At 37.0% G+C, this 23,795-nt stretch overlaps 2 protein-coding genes across 2 annotated transcripts; one reads left to right on the forward strand and one right to left on the reverse strand.

Annotated features, from left to right (window-relative positions):
* Positions 1-551: 551 nt before the first annotated feature.
* On the reverse strand, positions 552-3,177 carry LOC106941772 (fucolectin-1-like). Its single transcript, XM_015024886.1, has 5 exons — positions 3,114-3,177; positions 2,130-2,418; positions 1,546-1,700; positions 844-1,123; positions 552-748 (listed from the first exon to the last, which is right to left on the reverse strand). Exons 1-5 carry the CDS (start codon positions 3,175-3,177, stop codon positions 598-600), a joined length of 939 nt encoding a protein of 312 aa, XP_014880372.1. The 3' UTR covers positions 552-597.
* Positions 3,178-5,214: 2,037 nt separating this feature from the next.
* LOC106941776 (SWI/SNF complex subunit SMARCC1-like) lies at positions 5,215-23,790 on the forward strand (the record flags this gene model as incomplete). Its single annotated transcript, XM_015024889.1, has 26 exons — positions 5,215-5,462; positions 7,951-8,070; positions 8,153-8,238; positions 8,498-8,579; positions 8,700-8,792; positions 8,890-8,959; positions 9,433-9,502; positions 9,676-9,751; positions 10,226-10,351; positions 10,882-11,000; positions 11,082-11,209; positions 12,698-12,757; positions 12,886-12,923; positions 13,835-13,953; positions 14,291-14,362; positions 14,479-14,592; positions 15,329-15,482; positions 15,572-15,679; positions 15,780-15,842; positions 16,022-16,280; positions 17,200-17,361; positions 18,578-18,633; positions 20,343-20,496; positions 20,706-20,884; positions 20,988-21,122; positions 23,425-23,790. Coding segments are annotated over exons 1-26 (3,195 nt in total), but the record flags the coding sequence as incomplete, so codon positions are not given.
* Between the last annotated feature and the right edge of the window lie 5 nt (positions 23,791-23,795).

A 23,795-nucleotide genomic window follows, 5' to 3' on the forward strand; every position in this document is an offset into this window, starting at 1 on the left:
CTTTTGCACCTTTCTAAAACTAGCACTTTATTTAGCACTGCACTTTAATCATTGATTTACAATTCAATATCCATTTCCACACAAGAGATTTTAACAATTTCTTTATTAAAATTTATTTGTTCCTAAGCACTCTGCTTAGGAACAAAAGTTTATTAGACTGTCAGTTATACATGTTGACATTATAAATATAAAAAACGAAAAGTAAATATAAATGCTGCAAAATGGATTTGATTTAATTAATCAATATTTAAATCCAAATATATATGTTACATTATCTAACCAAATTGCTGCTACTCTGGCAGATTATTGCTCCTTTCTCATCATATCTGCATCAACATATACAAACAAAGAATTACTGAATTGGTTACACATAACACCTTGCAAACTAATTAACAAGATTATTGTTTTCTGTTTTTTACTTTTTGGATTTTCAGTAAGTATTTTCTTAAATCAGCAGTTCAGAAGCATAAAGTGATTGGATCATGTTCTAGTCAAAGGATTTACAGCTGTCACTGAGTATTGTGAGCTAGTCATTAAATTTGATGAAGACATGTTTTTCTACGAAAGTATCAACATTTAAAAGAGTGGCAGATCTATTTAATCTAGTCTTGATGCGTAGACTTCAACCTCACACAAGACGAGATACTCAACTCTTGCAGGTATGACAATGTTAATGTATCGACCATCCATTCCATTGCACTGAAAGTTTTGAGTAAAACCTGGAGCGATGTTTGAGATCACAGCACACCTGTTAGGAAAAAAAATAATTGGTTCTGTTAAGAAACAAAATGTGATGAGGCAGAAAATATGTTGCGTTGCAATATGAGGATTTCTGACTATCACCTGGGATTATTGTTGCCGTTGTTATCAAGTGAATCACCGATACGAATTTCAGCTCCTCGAAGTCGTACGTAGTTTTCCACATTGCTGGTTACATTGACAGAGAACACTTTATGGGTTTTTCCCAGGTCCAGTCGCCACCAGGGATTTAATTCTTGTGCTGTATGACTGCAAGAACCTTTGCTCCAGTATCCAGCACGATTCCCATCAATGGAGTTGTAGGCAATGCCATTAGAATGCAATGATGACTGAGTAGCTTTTCCACAGATTGCTATATTCTCTCCTGCAACATAAGATTTTAAAATATAAGAATTGATAAATAATTTGACTACAGTGAGAAGTGGGTTCTGACGATATGCCTGGATGTATTTGAGTCGTTTATTATAGTGGATTCGAAAACAAAAACTTTTTAATGATCTTCATGCAGGAGACGGGAGTTAGCGGGAAAGCAATCCTATTTTTAATGTTTTTTTGTAACTGCTTCATTTGTTCCATGGCAGTTATTTTATATTTGACTATTGCACTTCTTACGCATACTGAACCGTTTAAGATATACTCTTTCTTCTGCACTGCTGTTTTTTTGGATTATTTACACTCTGAAAATGTGAAACAATTTCATCTTCTGATACTATTCCTAAAATTAGAGATAAAATAACTTGAGCTTCTTTTGAATAATATATTGAGAGTAAGAAATGCAGGTCTCACCAGTTGGAGCACGATAACCGTAGACCTCCACCTCACAGAGTGTAAGGACTCTGTTAAAACCAGGAAGTGACACAATCACATAACGGCCCTTAACAGGACTGGTAAAAGTTATTTTCAAAGTCCTTCCAGATGGGATGCCAGCAATTACAGCAACCCTAAAGAAAAAGTGGGATAAATTTGAGTTTATTTCAATACAATCAAGACAGTAAAATAATGAGTTATAAAGCAATGCATATCTATCGACCATGATTTCTCTGCAAGGAATTAAAAAATGGGAAAAAGCAATTTAAAATTAAACCAAAATTAATAAATGAACACAAACTTTAGACTAGGTCTTAAATACTGTATCATTTCAGTGGATAACAAACATCTATATACTTTGTTTATTTATTTTTTTTTACATTTGTCATATCCTGTAGAATTAAAAATAATACATCTGTTAAATAAATATAAGTTTTATAAGTGAAATGCAAATAATTTCAGTTTATTAGGCCAATTATAAAACACTATTCAAGGACCCTCACGTGACTGAAAGTTCTCCTCTTTCTTTCCAAAGATTTGAAATAAAAAAGGGTTTTACTCACACTGGGTTTGATCTACCATCATCTTGTAGGGAGTTTCCTATATGAATTCCTGCTCCGTTAATGGTTTCTGAGCAGCAGTCTCCTCTGTTGGTTACAGAGATGGAAGTGATGATGTAGGACTCCAGCAGGTCCACTCTCCACCAGGGGTGTGCCTGTGATCCAGTGTGGGTGCAAGATCCCCGTGTCAGGTCAGAATTTCGGTTTCCATCAATAGCATTGTTGGCATCCATACTAAACTCTGATTTGAGCCGATGAGACTGAGTTGCTTTGCCATGTAAAGCCACATTTTCTGAAAAAAATAAAAATAAACAAAACAAAACAGTGAAACAATGATAGCTGTTGGCACTTTCTCCTTTCTTGATATGTATGTTGGTGTTTTGAAAAACACTTTTCTGATTAAGCATAAGGAAATGAAGCAGCTCTTATAAAGAGTGAAGTTCCATCAAGTCTTTAAAGTCATGGCTATTTAACATGGGTTTTGCAACCGGTGGTACTGCAGGAGGGCAATGAGATTTCTGATTATATTTCATTTAACATTTAAAAGTTGTTTTTCAATACACAGTAGTATGAATCCAATATGAAAGAAAATGGTAAAAAGAGGCATAAAATAATGTATTTTGTTCAGAAATACACATTTATGTATATATAATGTGTGCATGTGTTACTGTTCATGCAGTCCTAGTTTGAGTTGCAAACAGGGCTGGCTGAAATTAAATTAAAATGCATAGTGTTCTCAATTTATATTAATAAATATACATTTCTATATTCTGTGTTGAATTTCAAATATTTATGGGAAGCCCCTGAGTGTGGGTGAAAAAAAATCATCTTAAAATCCCAATCTCTGTTTTTCTTTTATTATTGCCTCTAAATACATGAAAAACATAGTTGAGCAACTAAGATGATAGCCTCACAGTTTACTGTTTTGACATTGAGTGAATCCAAAGTAAAACATTTAATTTGCAGATGAAGGCAGATGATTCTTACTGTATCCATAAGCCACGGCTGTCACCAGGAGAAGCAGCAGAAGCAGAGCTGAAGTCTGTCTCATTGTTCTGATTTACACTGCAGAGAAAGTTCACAAGTCAGATATCAAAATCTAATTGTGAAAAGAAAAACTGAACTCAATGCACATTACAGACTGTAGATTCTGGTCCAAGTACCTCTTGTCAAAAAGTCACTGAAGAAAATGAGGAACTGCTGTTTATCAAGGAATATTTATGCAGGAATCTTATCGTGATATGTGCTTTCTTACTCTGCTTATGACTTTGATTATTCCTTAGAATAAGATAACATTTATTGCTGCAAACACGTGAGGGATTTGCAGCTTCTAACACAATTCTATTTACTTTCATTCTGAGGGTTGAAAAATTCTGTGTCATGCCATGCTAAAAGGTGAAGGTCATAATAATTTAGATAAAGTCCTGTCAAATTAAGCCAGTTTTACTGGCCTGAAATGAAAAACTTAAGACAGTTTGTGTGTTTTATCGGTGCAGCACCTGTCACTGTTGATCTGAAGTTTAGTTATTGCCTGTTTTCTATGTGTTTCAACATTTTACTGAAATTCATCTGAAGCATCTTAAAACTTAGTAACATCTGTTAAAATGAAAATGAGTAAGTTATGGACAACGATGAATTTGAAACCGAGAAACTTTATGGCTTTATTTTGATGCAACAGAAATGTCGGTCATTCCGTGCAGCACGTTTTTTCCCTTGAAATATAGCGTATCTTATCTCACATGTAATAACAAATCATCATCTTCTCTATGCCTTATCTATCCCAATTTACCCTTAGAAGGAAAACCTATTTTTTTTCTGGTCCCCAATAGCCATAGCTCACAGAGGGCCAGCAGAGGAGCAGCAAATGTCCCATCCAGGATCTGTTTTAAAGAAGCTGAAATAAAAGGGCTCTGAACACTGTCTGAGGATCCAAACTGTGTGTAGGAGTCATGTTTCCTGTTTGCCAGAGTTTATCACCGAGGAATTGTATTTAATTTTGTTTTCTGATTATGCCAGAGGCAGATACAGGGTTTTTTAGGTCAAGAGTAGTTCTGTTCAGGTGTAGCTAATGAGAAAGGGAAAACTGTTTTCTACTGTGCCTACTCAACAGTTCTGGGGGACTTTGTTCGTGGGAAATGGAAATGGAAAGATAAATAGACGTTGTAAAGGAATAAGATTACTTTTCTAAGTGGATCAAAAATTTGAGTGCATGTAAAAAAACAGCAACCAGAAGTGTAAAATATGGTTGTCGCTACATTGTGTCTGTGTGAACATTTTGAGCTATATACTCAGTGGTAACGCCAAACAAACATTTAAAATCACATTATCAAATAAATAAAAAAATACAGTTTAAAGGTTGTTTTTTGTTCCCTTTTGGTTTTATGACTTTCTTTTATGTGTCATTTGTCAGTTCCAAATAAGTACATTTGTTTCCTGTTCACATTTCTAAGTTAAGATAAAGCAGTAAAATATAGTTAATTATCATATGTGCTGTCAGGTGGACTGTAAAGTACACTCTGATTATACTCTTTAACCGACAGGGTTTATATCCTTTTGAAACTGTGATGTAAGCTTATTATGAAGTCTAACACAAACAAGAGCATATCATTAAACATAAGTATTCAACAGAAGTTTGTGTATACTTGGGAAACTTTGTTGATCAATTGCAAAGCAAATACAGTTTAAAATGTTGACATACAAGTTTCAAAATGGATTTGATTTAATTCAGTAATTTTTAAATAATATATACATTACATTATGTAACCAAATTGTTGCTGCACTGGCAGACGAGCTTATTGGTCCTTTCTCATTTTGTTGTGCATTGACTTAAAAAAAATAAAATAAATTACTGAATTGGTCACATAAAATACTCTTGTAAATTAATGTACATAATTGCTCTTTTCTATTTTTGCACTTTTTTCATTTCCGATCTTGTTTTTTTGTGTAAAAACAGCCGTACCAGCCGAAATACTGTGTGAGTGGTTGAACGTGACTAATTCTTGAACGTCTCCGTTTCTTCTTCTTTGAGGCTATGCCTACATTTCCCATGAGCTCTTCCATCGAGACTTTTGCGACTGCGCAATATCATTTGAAAACTTGCACGGTGAGGGACGCTCTGGAGGAGAAAGGCAACGCAGCGAGCTAAACACAATGGCGACGTCGGCGACAACAGCAGGCGGGACGGGCTCAGGCGGAGGAACCGCGGGTCTGGTCGGCGGCGGAACGGCGGTAGCCCGAAAGAAAGACGGCGGACCTTCTACGAAATATTGGGAAAGTTCGGAAACAATTTCTCAGCTTGAGACGGTGCGACTTTGGATCGGAAAGCACTACAAGAAGGTGAGCTAGCTGCTCTCTTGCTCCATTGCTTTCTATGAAGGCCCGCCTCTCGTTGGCACAATGGATCTGCTACATCTGCTTTTAGCCTCACAAGTACTATCTCCAGACATATTTATTTATTTATACGCATATAAACTTATTTGTGCAGTTCACGTATCCCTATAAAATACGATAGTATATCGTATTTTACAGGTATACGCAGTATAGATATACGCAGTATTCACACGAGTACTAGTGGAAATGAACTAAACTAGCCTAGCTACAGTTAGCTCCCTGACTTCTCATGCAGCTTTCTAAATGGCAACACTGTTTAGGAAATGTTCATAAACGTCCATCGGATACGCTGCTTGTGGTTTTTATTATAGAGAAACACAGTTGAAACTTTACTCAGGTAAGATAATAAAAAATAAAACATTCTCTCATCGTGTATAATAAAAGGCCTCAAGAGCTAACGGAAAAGTCACGGGATAGCCTTCATACAAATCATATGGATAAATGCGCATTCATCCAGTTTTTGGGGTATTAAACTCAGGAATAAAATCAGTCATTAGATAACTGTACAGATTTCAAATCCAGATGCATTTTGTGTAGAACAACAGGTTGTGTTTTGTCAACACACTAGCTTATCAGCCAGTTCAGGCTCCATTCACCCACTTCAGTTAGCTAAACAAAGAGTGTTCCCCTAATGCTCCAAATCTAACCCACTATTAAACTGGGATTGTTAAAATTGTAATCTGGGTAAAGTTTGAATTAAATAATACATAGAAATGTTTGGATTTACATGGAGGCATATTTATCGCCTTTAATACAGTTTCACAAAAGAAATCTAATATAGGAAGTAATTTGCTCATGCATAAGCAGTGTATAAGAAGTGTGATTACTTTGTTACAAGCTGTTCTGTGCTCAGATTTATAATAAAGGTCATCTATGTATGTGGACGTGTATCTCATGCCTGGAAAATGATACTAAAAAAACAGAATGCAACTTATCGTGGCAAGCACTATGCGCACAAACATCATGCACTTCAAGTATCCTTGAACAAGTGTTAAAATTTATACAAATACCAGTTTACGAAGATGTTATTTTATGTATTAACTTATTTGTGGGTGCAGACTAATATTCTAAAGATGGTAGTTTATCCTATGAACTGCAGGAATAAGAACATGTACCTAAACATATTGATGTTTAGGTACATCAATATGTACCTAAACATATTGTATTTATTGCTTAGTAATTGCACCTCCATCAGCCTTTCCAAAAAGGAAAGGCTATATAGATTGGTCATTGGTAATGACTGTTTAATAATAAAAAAACTACTTGTTAGTTATGAGTTATATGGTTTTATTTATGAATCTTTAGAACCCTTCTTGAGCACTGATCATAATTTTGTGGATGATTTCAAATCTTTCGATTTTGTAAAGATTTAACCTCCAGAAACGGATTTTAGCCAATTTGGATTTGTCTTTAAGAGGCAACATAAAATACAATAACAATAAAAAGTATTATTTTATTTGCCTTCCTGCTGTGTGTGATCTGTAATTATTTTTTGTCAGAGTTGGTGTAATTCCATATCAGTAACGATTGCTGTTCAGCAGAAAAAATTAGAAAAAATATATTTATGTTCTGAATAATGTAGCACATTACCTTATCACTGAGATCCCCAATAACAAGATTTTATAATCCAGCACTTTCACAGGGAGGGAAAAGGATAAAACAGAACAACATTGCAGCATTTTGCTCAAAGTCCCTGTTAACTGCTGCAGGTTTTGCTCTCTCTCGCTCTTTTGCAGCCTGAATAAAGTGGAAAGATGTCTTGATGTCTTGTTGGTAATACAGCCTCCTTTTCAGTTGTTACTCACATCTCCATTCTCCTTCTGATTAATAGACATCATTAATAGGAAAAATATCTAACTTTGAGTCTTCTTCACACATTAAATGCATCCACACTGAGGAGTGGGGTCTATTGGGTGACCTGGCGGTACTTTGTGCTTTCACTGGTCACAAAATGTTCTACTTTCTGTCTGGTCATTGGTCAGGGCAGATCCAGCTGAAAATCTGCTGATTCCAGTCACCAGCTTATTTCCCAGATCATCTCTGATTTTCACTGGTGACTGCAGAAAAGTGCAATATGAGATATTCCTTTACATGAGCATAATTTGTATTTTAGAGCCTAGCGCTGCTACTTTCTGATGCATTTCTGTCTCCATTTTGTTTGTAAGCAGAGCTTTTGTTAAAAATATACATATATTTAGATACTTAATTTCTGATTTATTCGTTTGCTCTTTAAACTTAAAGAAAAAGCTGATGAATGTATGGACTGAGAGGCAGTAGTAAACACTGATTGAGTTCTTCCTTTGAATTTTACTATTAATTTTAGTGATGCTATCACCGCCTACTTTGACTGGAGGTCTTGGAGCATTTCTGTTTCATTAAACATGAGTTAAAAAATATGAGATAAGTTAACGTGTTTGTCTTTGTGTCCCCCCAGTATGTCCAGAATGACTCTCCATCCAGTAAGTCCCTGGCTGGCCTGGTGGTCCAGCTGCTTCAGTTTCAAGAGGATGCGTTTGGACGCAGGGTCAACAATCCTCCTCTTACCAAGCTACCTGTAAGCACACACTCATTACTCGTGACATTAACCACACACCCTAGGCACTAAAACACAGTTCTTGTTCCTTCCCCTCGTCTAGGCCAAATGTTTCCTTGATCTCAAGGCAGGAGGAACTCTCTGTCACATCTTGGGATCAGTATACAAGTATAAAAGTGAGCAGGGCTGGTAAGTTAACTGTTTCTTTTGAACCATAATAATTGAAATACTACCCAACATTTTGATGTGTAATGATGGCACTTGGCAAAATGTTTCAACTGTGTTTTCTATGACTTTGTGTTTTTATGATGTAAAGCACTTTGAACTGCCTTGTTGCTGAAATGTGATATTAAAATAAACTTGATTGATTTAATATGTATGTCCATGAGTACCAATTGAAGATATTTATCAGGGATTTTATTATATATTATCTGACATTCACTATCAGGAGGAGATTTGACCTGCAGAATCCGTCTCGGATGGACCGGAATGTGGAAATGTTCCTAAATGTTGAAAAACACCTGGTCCAGGTGAGAGCAAGAGTGTAGACAAAGGCTGCTGACTGTACATGTTCAGTTTGTGTTATTTAGACTAAATATGTCTTCATTTAGCTCTTTACCGGTTTCCTGAAAGTGTTTGTGTGCTTTTAGAATAACTGCCTGACACGGCCCCTCGTCTACCTGTCGCCAGAAATTGAGCAGAAGCAAGTCAGCAAGCTCAAAGACATCATCAAGAGGCACCAGGTGAACTTGGGTCAAACCGAGACAATCCTAATTATTTGGGAAGTAGATTTTATAATAGATGCTGATGTATTTGTTTTTTTTCTCATCTCCTCTCCAGGGTTCGGTCACTGAGGACAAGTCAAAGGCAACTCATCACATTCACCCATCTTTGACGCAGCAGGAAGACGGTTGGTTTCAAATCTTTTGAACCATAATAAATAAAACATTGACCGTCATATTTGATGTGTATGATTTTGGTGATGGCACTTATCAAAATGTAGTTTGTGCAGTTGTTGACTGTATGGTGTTTTCTTTATAGCTTTGTAATGTTGTGTTTTTATTATGTAAAGCATCTTGAACCACCTTGCTGCTGAAATATGCTATATAAATAAACTTGATTGAGATTTTTCTGACTCACAGATTCACTTGTTAATTATATAAAATGTTCAGGAGAAGATTTATTTTGTTCCCAGTATGATCCAACTGTTTTCAGATGCCATATAATGTGTCTTTAGTTGTATAAAAATGTAGCGAACAGTGGTTTAGATAGAGTTTTCCATTTTCACCAACATGGACAATTGTGCAATAAGTGGGTGGAAATGTAAATTGATTGTTTTTCTCCTGAACATTTAGAATTTAAACACTGATTTGTGTTTTTCAGAGGAGTGGCTGCGTCCGGTCATGAGGAAGGACAAGCAGGTCCTCGTTCACTGGGGCTTCTACCCAGACAGGTGAACAGAATCTGTTGCTGAAAAGCTCAGATTTTCTTTCTCAAATGGCTTTTTTCTCATATTTTCTGGATAACGTTTTGCATGTTTATTTTAAGTATTTTTTTAAGAAATTGATTCAGTTCCCCATGTCTTTACGCTGCATGACTGATCACTGATGGTTCATGTTTTGTCAGCTATGACACCTGGGTGTCAGGCGGTGAGGTGGATGGTGATGTGGAAGATCCTCCCAGCTCTGAGAAACCCTGGAAGGTAAATATCACGGTCTATGAAGATGGGTTTTTTTGTGTAAAAAGAAAAATAAGCTCCTTATCGTATCTGTTTAAAATAATTGATACTTTTCAAAATTATTTGAGTTTTTAAGTTGGCTCCTGGAATAGATCCGTTTTGAATGCCTTGAAGTTTCAAAAAATGATGTTTCCTTACATCACTTTACAAGTTTTGTTATAACTAAAGCTGAAGAAAAAGACTAGAACTGGGCTTCTGGTAAAAATATATTTACAAAAACAAATCTACCAATGTCATGAAATGCAGTTTATTTGGAATAATTGCAGAATTATATTGATACTGCTAATTAAATCCAGTTGAATTAAAATAAAATCTAATAATTTCATTAATATATTAATGTTGAAGGGATTATTCGCTTTCACAATCACTGCTTATTAACAATGCTCTTTTGATCATTTGTAAATATTACAGAGGTAAGACTTCTCTCTGCTTCCTTAGGTTCATGCCAAGTGGGTTTTAGACACAGATGCCTTCAATGAGTGGATGAATGAGGAAGACTATGAGCTGGACGAGAACAAAAAGCCTGTCAGCTTCCGACAGAGAATCTTCCCCAAAGAGGAGGAGGTAGGTTTGTGTGTCTTGTGTTTGAAACATTCAGTTTGACGGCATGTGTGGATGTTTTGTATGAGAGTATTTTTTTGTTGCAAGTTAGCCTTTTTTTGCCTGTAGCTTTGCCCTGTTCTTCGTCGTCCTTTTCCACATCTGGCTTCTGTCTACTGCTCACCTTTTTCAAACCTTTTGTTGCACTTCGTCTACTTTCTGATTAAGTTCAGGGTTCCTGTCAGCGTTAATACGGAGGCAGTCAATGTTTTTACTTTCTTTAGGATTTGACCACTATAAGTTGGAAAATGACAACATTTGTAGAGCAAACATGGAACTTTATTAACCAGATGTGACTATTTTTGACTGGACGGTGTACAGGAACCCGGTTTGTCTCCTCCACCACCCACCAAAGCATCCTCCCCAACCCTGTTGTTGTTCTCCCTCTGCTTCCCCTCCTTGTGTGTGCAACCGTTCCATTCTTCTCATTCTGCCGCTCTTTCTCTCATCCTCCATCCCTCGCTCCCTGCGCTGCACGGGGTTTGTCTGATCAGTCTTCCCGTACACCCGATCGCAAGGAGCGCAAGGCAAACTCTGCGAGCAAGAAGAGGAGGCGCTCGCCCTCGCCGCCCAGCACTCCAGCCGAGTCCCGAAAAAAAGGAGGAAAGAAGGGGTAAGAAAGACAATTTAGTTTAGATGAACAACACAGAAAAAGTAGTCGGTGCTGAAAAGCTTCCAATTTGCCCTTTCGCAGGAACCCAGGGCCTCACTGGAAGCGACGGGGACACAGAGGAGAGGAAGAGGACACTGAGGAGGACATGACGAAGGACATGGATGACTCCTCTGCCGGCGCCAGCATGGAGGATGGTGTGTCCAAGAATGGTATGTGGGCTGTTTAAGCAAAGGACAAAGCTCACAGCAAATTAGATTTGTTTTTATGTTTTTCAGGGACAAAGCTTCAGAAAGCTGCACAAGCAGCTATTTCTGCATTTTGGAATATTGATTACTGTTAACCTTTGTTTTTCTGACCTTTTTTTTCTTTCATCACATTGCTCTCACTACTTCTAGCCCTGAGCATCTTGACAGTTTGATTAATTTAAGTCACCTTGACAATTTTTTAAAATCCTGTTAAATGAAACAACTAAAATACATTATTTAAGTTGGGCAAGTGTAGCTGAAGGAACGAATAAAAGTTATCTGTACTAGACAAAAGTGAGTAAAATCGCACTTATCATTGAATATCAATTTGGAAATGTTTAGACTTCTCTTTAAGACCAATTTTTATTCACCTTCATTGTGATTAAAATTCTAGTTCTACTAGAATTCTAGTAGAATTCATATTTACTCAGTTTAAAAAGATGTATTTGGAAGTTCATTTCCAGAAGGAAAACACTGTAAAATAAAATTATGTCCTGACCTTAAAATCAGCAATTTTCAGGATAATACTGTCTGTAATCATATAATATAACATTGTTAAAAGTATCACATGGCTAAAAGATGATGAAACAATAAGCAAGAGAGAACAGACTACTTCTGTTATGATTCAAGTAAAGACAGCATGGTGTGTTCTCCATCCTACAGCATTCCGCTCTGGGAAGCACTGGCAGAACTTATTATCTGGGTGTAAAATAACAAAAAAATAACCAGTTAATTGACACTGGATACTCTGCGCTTTTATGTTTCAAAATGTTAGAGAATGTCCAAAACTTTAGATTAATTAAAGGTATCCTGCACAAGACGTCTTTGTTTGAGTAATTCTTAGCACAGAAGCATTGTGCTTGTTTCAACATCCTGCATGTCATGTTGATGCCTCTGGGATTGAGCTCCTCTGTCCTCACCTGCTTTGCATGTCAGTGGAATGAACTCAACAGAGTGGAAATGCAGCAGCAGCATATGCAGCATATACACTTACAACAAAGCCAGGTTCTTTCTCTAGGTTCCCAGTCCTACTTATCAGTAGTTTTGTTTTTAACTCTTTGTCCTTCACTTTGTACTCGTATCTTGTAACAAAATGCCGTTCTCCAACTTTTAAGACTTGGTCTTAAAACTCAAATTATTTTCTTTTAGGATATACTTTAATGCCAATCACATAAAACTGAGAACGCTTTCTTTTTTTATTTTATTTTTTTTACCTAGTCCCATTAATGTCCCACTTTTTGTCCCCCCAAAGAAATCATCTTCTCTCAAAGCACCCAAAGTAATTCAGTCTATTTTAGGGTCCTCTCATGTTTTCCCCCCAGTTTTGCTTCATGTTGGTTATTACCTCCATGCCCCTGAATTGTGCTGTCTTGAAGGTTTTTTATTTTAATCTTTTATCTCCCCTCCAGTGTTTCACTTGGTTCATTTTTCTCACTTCTGTTCCATGCACAGCTAATTCAAAAAAAGACAGTGAAAATACTCCAGTCAAGGGAGGGAATATGGCAGATTTGGGTTTGTATCCTAACTGGATTTGCATGCTTGGTTGTGTGTTTGGTAACATAATTGTGTTTAATCATCTTAAAACCCTTGAACTTTAGCGCTGCTATGTGTCTAACAAAGTTTATTTGCATTTTTCCCAGATGACATGGAGGATGATTCGGTGCTGTCCGGTGGCAAGGTCCGAAAAAACTTCTTTTTTATTTTTATCATAGTGTACTGAAATGTATTGGTAAACTGATGAATCAAGAATTTTCAAATATAGAAATTTTTAAATTATAGAGAATTATTTTCCAATAAATAAACAAAAAACATTAAAAAGCTGCAAGCGCCGTAAAAAGGCCTTCAGTGATTGGAGCAGTGACGCTATAATGAGCTATTTCATTTGTACATTACATAGACTTTGGTATTTCCATGAGGAATGCAAAGTATTTTAAAAATTTAAAAATTTGTTTTCAGTTACTGTAGATGAACTTCAAACTCCAGTGAAATCCATATTGTATTCTATTGGTTCTGTGCAGAATTATGTCAGTTTGTCAGATTAACTCTCATTGGGTAAAAATATTGCCATCCCATTTGTCAGTTGAAAACGTGTCTTAAGATGCGTAAAATAAGTGGAATTTAGCTCTACTAAACCACAAAACATGCTACTCTCTCTCTCTCTCTCAAAATTGGGAAGATATTTTGTCCCAACTAGTCTCCTCCGATGCTCTACTCCACCACAGAGTGAAACTGGGTCAGAAAGCAACACATCACTAAAAATGTGATCTATTTAAGCTGACATACCTACAATTTTCACACCCTGCTATGTTTTTATCAGACTGCTGGAAGCATATTTAAATGTGGTTCCAGTAGTTTAGCATTGAGTGTTCTGAGCTACATTTGTAGAGGTAATTTTTTCAGTGGTCCATTTTGTGGCTGAGGCTGTTTTGAATTTTGTCTTTAAAAGGAATATATTTGGTCAGGATAGTTTTGTTTTTGTGGATTAGATGGCACATTAAATGTATACTAAGAAACAAAGGTTTGACAGTTTTGAAAAATTCAAAACATTATTTTTAGTGTCATTATTTAGAGAACTGTCTGTATCTGCAGGATGATGATGAACAGGGCAAAGGAGAAGTCAATCGGATGGATGCTGGAGAGGACAATGTAACTGAGCAGACGCATCACATCATCATTCCCAGTTATGCTGCCTGGTTCGACTACAACAGGTCAGCTCAGACAGAGTGGAAACATCTCTGTTATTTTGTCTCCTTTTTTGTTGCTACATTTAGCGCTTTTAGTGATTACATGCTTTGTACGAAGGTTTATAAATGCTTTAATCTATTGCATTGACCATATAAGGTCAAAAACGCTGGACCTTCTGAGGAGTCAACAAAAGATAAAGTTTTATTTGGAAAGTTAGTGTGATGGAGTTTTTAAGTTAACCCAGCTTTATAGTTTTTCTTTTAAATTTTATATCAGGTTCAATCACAATTTTTACAGTAATTAAAATATACCCAGTTCAAGTTTAACATAATTTTTTATTGTTGTTTTAACTCCTTTTAGCATCCATGAGATTGAGAGGAGAGCTCTTCCAGAGTTCTTTAATGGGAAGAACAAATCCAAGACTCCAGAAATGTGAGTTTGACATTCAGTCCTGCACCAGCCACATAGAGTTGGAAATGTTATTTTATGAGAACTATTTCTGGTATTACTGTAAACATTTCCTGTCATGCTCATGTTTTCCTGCACAGATACCTGGCCTATCGTAACTTCATGATCGACACGTACCGGCTGAACCCTCAGGAGTACCTGACCTCCACTTCCTGTCGCAGAAACCTGACTGGGGACGTCTGTGCCATCATGAGGTTTGCTAAATATGTGGCTCTTAGCTTTTCATTTTTACCCAGTTTTTGTTCTCTGCAAAAAAAAAAAAAAAGTCAATTAGGCGTTTGTATCAAATTTGGCACATTCTGGATGTTTGTTATTGAATATTTTGTACAATATTAGAAATATATTTAAAATGCAAATACTTCAATTTGTTTTTTAAGTAAAAAACATTTTATTGCCTAAAATGCAATAACATAGCATTCCTTTTAGTTTACGCTTCATCATTTGTAGCAAAGGAACTGCAGCCCAGAATATACTTCTAACATTAATAAGTGAAAAGCTCAGACCTTTCTGTTCGATCTAATACAATGTAGGGCAAATCTGCTGATTATCTTCTGGACTAGACTATTAATTAAGCTAAAGGTGCTTCATAACAGATTTTTTTTTTTTACAGAATTTGAACCAGGTAAAGCTAAAAATATATCATTCAAGGATTTCTGGGTAAAATATATTTACAGATAATTTTTTTTTATTATTTTAAATTTAATTGTAAATATTTTTGCACAGTTTTGTGTTAATTACTGTTCTGAGTGTTCTTTCAGTGATTGGCCATTTTTTGAGTCTTTATAGAATAGCTAACAATTAATCGGTTACTACATTAGTTGATTATTTAAATAATCGATTAATCATGATTAATTGTTTCAGGCCTAGTATAAATGCTTTGAAAACACTGATAATGGTAGAATTTAAACTTTGTGTTTTGCTCATCTTCAGGGTTCATGCATTCCTGGAGCAGTGGGGTTTGGTAAATTACCAGGTGGATGCTGAGAGTCGGCCGTTACCCATGGGCCCCCCTCCCACGCCCCACTTCACTGTGCTGGCTGACACTCCCTCTGGCCTCATGCCCCTCAACCACCGGCCTCCACCTGTAAGGACAACATTTTCTACCATCTGTAAAGAATTACACCTTTAAAAGCTAAAAGGTTAACATTATGGCGTTTATAATGTGTTCTCCAGATTCCTCCTCCTCAGCCAATGCCCAACTTTGCAGATAAGTCCAAAGACAAACCAATTGACTTGCAGAACTTTGGTCTCCGCCCTGACCTCTACAAGAAAAACGCCAAAGTGAGAAATCAAAGTAGATTTTGCCTGTAAAATTCTAAATTATGTTTAAAATGACTTGTAAATGGTCTAACTTTATATGTGTATTTGCTTTGAATCACAGCAGGGAAAAGGAGCCGGTACCACCAGAGAATGGACCGAGCAAGAGACTCTGCTGCTGCTTGAGGTGAGCCTTTTTATGCAAAGAACACTTTTCTCCAACTTTGCTCTTCCTTATCTAACTTTCTTGCACAATAAATCAGTAAATGTTACATTTTTAAATATGTTCTCATTACTTGTATTTATTTTCTATTAGAACCAAATACTCTGTTCTGGTAAAGATGTCTCTCTTTGTACCGCTTACAGGCCCTGGAAATGTTCAAAGACGACTGGAACAAAGTGTCGGAGCATGTTGGTTCTCGCACCCAAGATGAATGTATCCTGCACTTCCTGCGGCTGCCCATTGAGGATCCGTACCTGGAGAGCACAGAAACGTCTCTGGGCCCTCTGGCCTACCAGCCCATTCCCTTCAGCCAGTCCGGAAACCCAGTAATGAGCACAGTCGCCTTCCTGGCCTCTGTGGTGGATCCCAGAGTAGCGTCTGCTGCAGCCAAGGCAGCTTTAGGTGAGAACAGGAGGAAGAGCTGAAATAGATCAGGTGTTGTGTCATACTTTTACTATAATTTGTTGCTGCTGATGCATTGGAATCAGATTTGTGAATTTGCAATGACCTTACTCAACTATTTTAGGGCTGAAACGATTAATTTGATCAATCGTGATGAATCGATTATTGAAATAATCCTCAACGAATTTGTCAGTTATTCGTTAACTGCAGTATACACACACAGAAAGGCCATCTGTTGAAAGAACACCACTCTCAGGGTAGCAACAAAGCTAAAACTGTCCAAAAATATATATATTTCACATTTAAGATAAAAGTAAAGCCTTTGTCTATAAATACGTTCTAGTTTTACGGTGTAGTTTTGGCTTCACCTAGTTCAAATTCTTTAAAATATTTCTCCTAGTTGGGAGCTTTTGCTATCCAATTATTAATCTGTTAATAAAAAAACAATCAACAAATCAGCTCCACACTGCATTCATGTTAAGTCAGGCAGAAAGGACTATTAAAAATAGAAAGGAATGTTAAAAATATTTTATTTATAGCTACAGATTTGCATCATTTTCTACAGATAATCAAATGTTCACTGAAATACGTATTATCCTATTTAAAAAGTATTTGTGTTTTGTTTGCATTTTTATGTATTTTTAATATTTAAAAAATAGACTTAAATGGTTAAATCATTTTTTTTTCAAAATGTGACAGTTTTTTTTATCCATTTAATTGTCATAATGGATAACTAAAGTAATTGTCAGTTGCAGCCCTAAAACATTTACAAAAACACACAAAACGACAAGGAGTGTTGGAAAAAGCTGATTTCTTTTACCTAAATCAATGAATCAAGACTTTATCTCTTCGTGTATTGTTTTAGTGCTGGTAGCATTTAGAGGACATCAAGGTAAAAATAGCCTTTCTCCTTTTTCAGAGGAGTTTTCTCGCGTGCGTGAGGAAGTTCCTGCCGAGTTGGTAGAAGCTCACGTCAAGAAGGTCCAGGAGGCAGCAAGGAGCACCGGCAAGGTGGATCCCACCTTTGGCCTGGAGAGCAGCGGCATCGCAGGAACCGCACCGGAGGAGCCCGAAAAAACAGGTGCAAATGTAGAGGAGACTTTTTTTATTCTTTTGAACCATTACAAAAAATATTTTTGGGCAAGTTTACAACACATAAAGTGTTTGTAATGGCGCCTGAAATCCTTGTAAATGCTTGAGTTTCAATTGGTGTTTTCAAGATTTTTAAAGTGCTTGAATTATGTATAAATTCATTGAGTGCACAGTTGCAATAAAGTGCAATCTAACATTTGATTAAAAACCTAAATTTGAAAAACATGATTTACATTAAATTTCAGAGCTAATAACATTTTTTTTCTCACTCTTTGAAGTTTGGTCACACTTAGTTTTTCGTGGTTTTGGTTAGTTAGAGTTGGCAAAATTATTTCTATTTACTAAAAAACTTTAATACTTGCCTATTTAAAAATGCTTGAATTTTACTGTTGAATAAGTGTACGAATCCTGCATGTAAGATATTTCAGATAAAAAAAGTGTGCAGCCACTAGAGGGCAGCACGCACTCACAGTATCAAACGCAGCTGGGCGTTTTGATGCAGATTAGTGCTCTGAGAATATGTTAATGTTTTAGGAAGAATCCACACAAACCCCAGCAGGAGATGATGACTCTCTATGATCATTGAAGGATCTGATCTGCATCTGTTTTTATCGGCACGCGCCGAGCATTGCAGATATTGGTGTGTGTTTATACTGCCGTGGTAACCAGTGGATTAAAAGAACAGTGGCAGATGGGGCAGAGTGGTTGGGTGGAGGGAAAACAGAAAAACTGGGTCATCGTTCTGCCTCTCTTGATTTTTGCTTAGCAGCATCTTAAAAATGTGTCTTTTTACTGTCATCACAGCACTTATGATCCCTGATGAAATGCCTCTGCTGCCTGAATTACTGTCCTCTTCAACTACAGTGGTGATCAATAACTCTAAATGTGTTCCAGTTCTCACTCGGCCTGAAGCACTTCACCCAACCCACAATCAATTTTCAGACTCAACGTTGGCCTAAGTGCACCCGTGACATGGTTTAACTCTCAGCTGTAAACATTCATTCAGCTGCTCTCCTGTGTGCAGATGCTTTCACACTTTTCCCCACTGATCTGTTTACTAAGAATAGCCTGCTAATCTCACTCCTCTTAAGGGGTTTTATCTGAAGGAATAAATGTTTTTGTAAAAAAAAGAAGAAAAAAAACATGAGTTTGTTTTGACAAATTATTTTCCTGATGTATATTTTGTTTCACCTCTTGATTCGCAGAAACCGCAGAGCCAGAAAAGATGGAAACAGATTCAGACTCCCAACAGGCTGATAAGGTGAGATAAAAAGGCAACTTATAAAAAATATTTTGGAAAAATATTGATAAGCCATCTTTAGAACAAAAAAGTGTATTTCCTCAAACTGGTGAGGATAAATCCTGGAGGAAACGCTACAAACCTACGGAGTCACTAGTTCACACCGCCATCTTACCTCTTCCGACAGTTGTTTGAAAAAGATGCAATAAATTTAGGTTTAAGATATTGATAGTTCAGAATAAAAATAAATGAAAAAATGAAATAAAAACAATGTTACATTCACCAGTGGTTTTCATGCAAGATTCAATTTTAAATCTTTTTTTTTCTTGCATTCTTTCCTAAAAAATAAAATGGATTACAAACGGCAGAAAATATTTTGAGTTGTATGATGGAAAAATAAGGGCCAGGCTCAAGAATCTTTGTTTAATTAAGACAATATGTTCATATTTTTAGCAGAATAAAGACATAATTTTACCAGAACATCATAAAATTACAAGAAAGTCTTTTTATTTTAAAAAATCTTCTAGTTATCAATATCTGACATGATCAGCTCAGTCCATGTGATTCTTCCTTCCAAATAGACTCGGTTGTTTGTACAGATAAAAATGAATGATGCTGATGTTCATTTCCTTATTTATAATACAGACACCAAAGGATAATGTCATAAAATACTAACATTCCCCTATTTTTTTGTTTCTTTTTGTGTTTGAATTCTCATAAAATTACGACTTCATTCTCCTAATATTATGACTTTATTCTTGTAATTTAAAAAAAGAATAAAAAATAAATCATAGCCTGGCCTAATACGCTGTCATAGAGTTTACCCGAGTCTAAATAGATAAATTGATTAGTTGATCAGTTCTACTTATCGCCCTACATATGGTCATTGGTTTTCTATATTTGTCATTTCAAATGATCAACACTGACTGTGGACTCATGTCTGACCATTTCTGTACACAGCGAGCCGTTGGTGTGGTGTGAGTGTTTGAAATCATGTCGTTACATCTGCAGTCAGGAACATTCATTATGTTTAAACAGAAAAATCAATACACAGTTTAAATCTGTTAAGGTGTTAAATAGTTCTTGGCAACCATCAGTTTTCGTTTTATAAGTGCTCTTTCTCTCCCTCCCCCCCAAGGGGCGGGTAAAGTTTATCCTTCCAGTCATCTGTGTTTAGTTTCTGCTTGTAGAAGGAGCTGCAGGTGAAAGTAAATGTCTTCTCCAAAGTGCATGCGGTGTCTGCGGCTGAATCATTATCCTTCGTTAACAAGCGTCAGGCGCTTGGATTGGATCACTACAGGGGAAATTTGAACTAATAATCCACAAACGATGAACATGGCTGCATTTAAAAGCAGTTTATTTAATGTAGAACAAATTCACAGTGATGTAAATTGTTGCTCATACTCGTATCGCAAAAGACTGTTTGGAGTTCAATAACTGCTGGCTAATATATTCAAAGTGAAAGAGTTTGCATTTTGTCCTGGAGTTATGGAAGCACAAATGAGAAACAAAGGACAAAAGAAAATAAAGAAATATTGAACCTGATGCCATAAATACATCAATATTTACAAATAATATACACCATTGGCAGATATTCTAATATCATGCACTCCTAATTTCACAAGACAAACTTAATACAGTTAAATCGTCCCATTAAGTCCCAAAGCATCCTTCCTGAATAATGTCTTTTCTCATACATTAAGCTCATGTGTGTGATGTTCTGTTTTCAGGCTGAGATGAAGGATGAGGCGGAAAAGCCCAGTGAGTCGGCAGAGAAAAGCGACAAGACGGAGAGCACAGAAAAGGTGAAGAAGGAGGGAGCAGAGGGATCAGAGCATGAACAGGAGAAGGAGGAAGAAGGAGAGACCAAAACGGCTTCAGCAGGTAAAACATGATACAGGTCATCACATCTCTTCAACGAACCACTAAAACGTGTTTTAGTTTACTTGACTTTTTTGGAGACAAAGTAGAAATCTAAAGAAAACTCATCCATCAACATCAGTTCTTAGTCCTTCAGAACATTTTCTTTTGCAGAAATGACATTGTTCTGTTGGAATGAAGTAGGAATGTATCTCTTAAACTGTTTCTTCCAGATAAAGATAAGGATGAAACTATGGACACCTCATCTTCAGATCAAGAGAAGGAGAAAGAGGACAAGACGGCTACTGAGGAGGGAGAGGAAAAGCAGAAGAAGTTGGAGCATGACATCGGAGAGGGAAACATCGCCACAGCGGCCGCTGCTGCTCTCGCTTCTGCAGCCACCAAAGCCAAGGTGAGGCCGGCCGCTCAACAGATCACATGTTTCCATTATGCTGGCCTGCAACAGATTTACGTTTTCTTGGATATTTATCATCGTACTTTATCCATCTTCTCAGCACTTGGCGGCGGTTGAAGAAAGGAAAATTAAGTCCCTGGTTGCGCTGCTGGTGGAAACCCAGATGAAGAAGTTGGAAATCAAGCTGAGGCACTTCGAAGAGCTGGAGACCATCATGGACCGCGAAAAGGAAGCTGTAAGTCAGAGTTTAAATGTTAGGAATTGGGAGAAAAATGTGTTAATTAATGCAAAGGCAAGGCTCCCTTTGATCCGCCCCAGTCTTTTATAAGTAAGCATAGTTCTTGTTACTACTATTGTGATAAACAGAGGTTTTAGAAAGTCTTTGGTCTCACCATTCCTATGGTTTAAAGCCCTTATAATGAGATCTCAAAGATGTTTGCAGCACAGCAAATTTATTAACATTAACTGTGTTTACATTCACGCCATTCGGATTATCAGTCGGCATAAATCACCCCTCTTATTCAGATTATAAATTAATTTTGATCAAGTTGAATCTGTAAAACATCCCGATTGGGGTGTTTACATGACACATTTTTTATGTCCAAAAAAGCTAAACTGTTCTGCAGAATCAACATGTTTAGTTGAAATCTAATACTATAATTAGTTATTGTGATAAACAGAGGTTTTAAAAAGGTCAGTTTATTACTAACTGTTTTTAAAAATACCTTAAGAGATTTCTTTTTGGTTCATTTTCTTACGTATTGGTTTTAATCTCTTTTATTCATGTATCTATTCATTTAATTATCTTTATCCATTACAACTTCTTGTTTTGTTCCTGTTTCCTGCTCTTTGATATCTAAGGCTATAAAGGGCATTATAAAAAATGATCTATTATTATTAAAATGAGAGGGTGTTTTAAAGTTCTGAAAGTATGAAAATAATAAATCTGGTATAAATGGCAGCACTATAACCGTGATACAAAATGTGGTATGTTATTTTTATTGCAGTAATGATAACTGTTTTAAATAAAATTGACTAGATCATGGTGGATATTTTGCTTTTAAACACCATGTTGGTGTGAAACAGGAGTTTCTTTATTTTAGATGAAGGTTATTAGCGTCACTCACTGAATGAGAAAATGCTCTGAATTGGATTTATCGGGCCACGTTTTGCACCTCCTCCACTTCACTTAACACACAGTCCCATTTTGAAATAAATACTTGTACAATGTCTGAGCTTGATGTTAAGAAAACACTACAAAGTGCTAGATTATCTGCTGTTCACACGATAAACCGATTTCTTAGCCTCCCAAAGACAAATCACTCTTGTCTGAAATCATAAAGCTGCTGGGTCATTTATTTTTTATGGTTCGTCCTCATTTTCTTCTGTTAATTTTTGAATTTTTTATTTTTTTTTTTGTTACTCCAAATAAGGTGGCTATTATAAGACAGACTGGGAACCCTTGTTTTTGTGAGAGTACTTGTCTGTTTTGCATTTCCTGTACCATACAACTCAGTTCTGTGGTTACTTTGATGTAGCCAAGAAACATATAGTCCATCCGCACATGTTCTCACCGGGTGAGTTAAACCTGACTTAGTCTTGGGTCTTTCAAAGATACTGAAGCAGAAACAAAACTTAAAATGTTGGCAGCTTTAGAAATTGAGCTGCTAGGAGAAAGTTTTCAAGAGCAAAGCAGTTGTTTAGTGATGCAGTTTGAACCGACAGTGGTCTTCATGGGACACATGAGTGATTTAGCTTATGAGTTTCAAAGTGTGTGTCCTGGAGACACTGGTGGGAGTGGAAAACTGTGTTTTCATAGCGGTGGGATTCAAGCCCAGTTTCACAGATGCAAACACTTCATGAAAAGAACTGTTTAAAGAAGTTTTTGTGGAACTGGAGAGAACCCAAACCTGGGCTGCTGCTATAAAACATTGTAGTTGTAAAGATCTACACAGAACAGCAGAAACACAGCAAACCGTGTTCCAGCTCTAATACATGGAAACAGTCTGGATAATGGAGAAAACGTTCAGTGAAAGCATGTAGATTCCTGCAGTCTCATGCCAAATATTATTTAACTAAGTTTAACAAGTAAGAATTTATATTTTTATGATTGTATATCAGTGAGTACCAAGGTAAATCATTGGTTTTAGTTAATAGATATGGAAAGGTGGTAAGAAATGGCCAATAAGTGAATTAATCTGGAGCTTCTTAGCATTCATCAGCAGCTCATTGGTGGAGTGAGTCTGGCTGTAGCACAGTGCGCTAAAGAGTTAAACATTATTTGACGAAGCCTTGAGGCGGGTAACATGGCTCAAGGACTTTTAAAAATTAAGTTCTTTGACTCCTCTGATGAATCGTTACAGATCTGCTATTTACCATTAGCTTTTTAATCGTAGTTGGTTGTAGCACCAGTTAACATGCTTTTATTAACCTTTTGCTGGCAGAAAGCTCCTATAACTTCCTCAGTCTAATCGTCGTGATGCATCTGAGAATGGAGGGATTTTTCCACCTCTAATTGTTTGTGTTTCTTTGTGCAGCTGGAGCTTCAGCGGCAGCAGCTCCTCACCGAGCGCCAGGCGTTCCACATGGAGCAGCTGAAATACGCCGAGATGAAGGCCAGACAACAGATGGAGCAGCAAGCCGCTGCCGCCGCCGCTGCTGCTGCTGCGGCCGCCGCTGCCCAGGCTCAAGGTCAGGGCTCTGGACCCGGACCCCACCCCGGACCCCCTCCACATGGTATGCATCACGGCGGACCCCCGCCCCACCACGGCGGCCCTCCTCCTGCTCACCATGGAGGACCACCGCCCCACCACGCCGGGCCTCCCCCCCACCATGGAGGACCGCCACCAGGTGCTGCAATGCATCCTGGGTTCCCTCCAATGGGCCACCATCCCATGGCCCCCCACCA

The sequence above is a fragment of the Poecilia latipinna genome, unplaced genomic scaffold (genome assembly GCF_001443285.1).
Source record: "Poecilia latipinna isolate Pla-1442-1.1 unplaced genomic scaffold, P_latipinna-1.0 Scaffold3859, whole genome shotgun sequence".
Lineage (NCBI taxonomy): Eukaryota > Metazoa > Chordata > Actinopteri > Cyprinodontiformes > Poeciliidae > Poecilia > Poecilia latipinna.

Excerpts from the sequence above, each read along its gene's own strand:
- LOC106941772 (XM_015024886.1), bottom strand. The coding sequence starts at position 3,177 with ATGAGACAGACTTCAGCTCTGCTTCTGCTGCTTCTCCTGGTGACAGCC. Across the intron at positions 1,701-2,129 it reads GATGGTAGATCAAACCCAGT|GGTTGCTGTAATTGCTGGCA; the intron begins GTGAGTAAAACC and ends CTTTTTCTTTAG. Across the intron at positions 1,124-1,545 it reads CGGTTATCGTGCTCCAACTG|GAGAGAATATAGCAATCTGT; the intron begins GTGAGACCTGCA and ends CTTATGTTGCAG.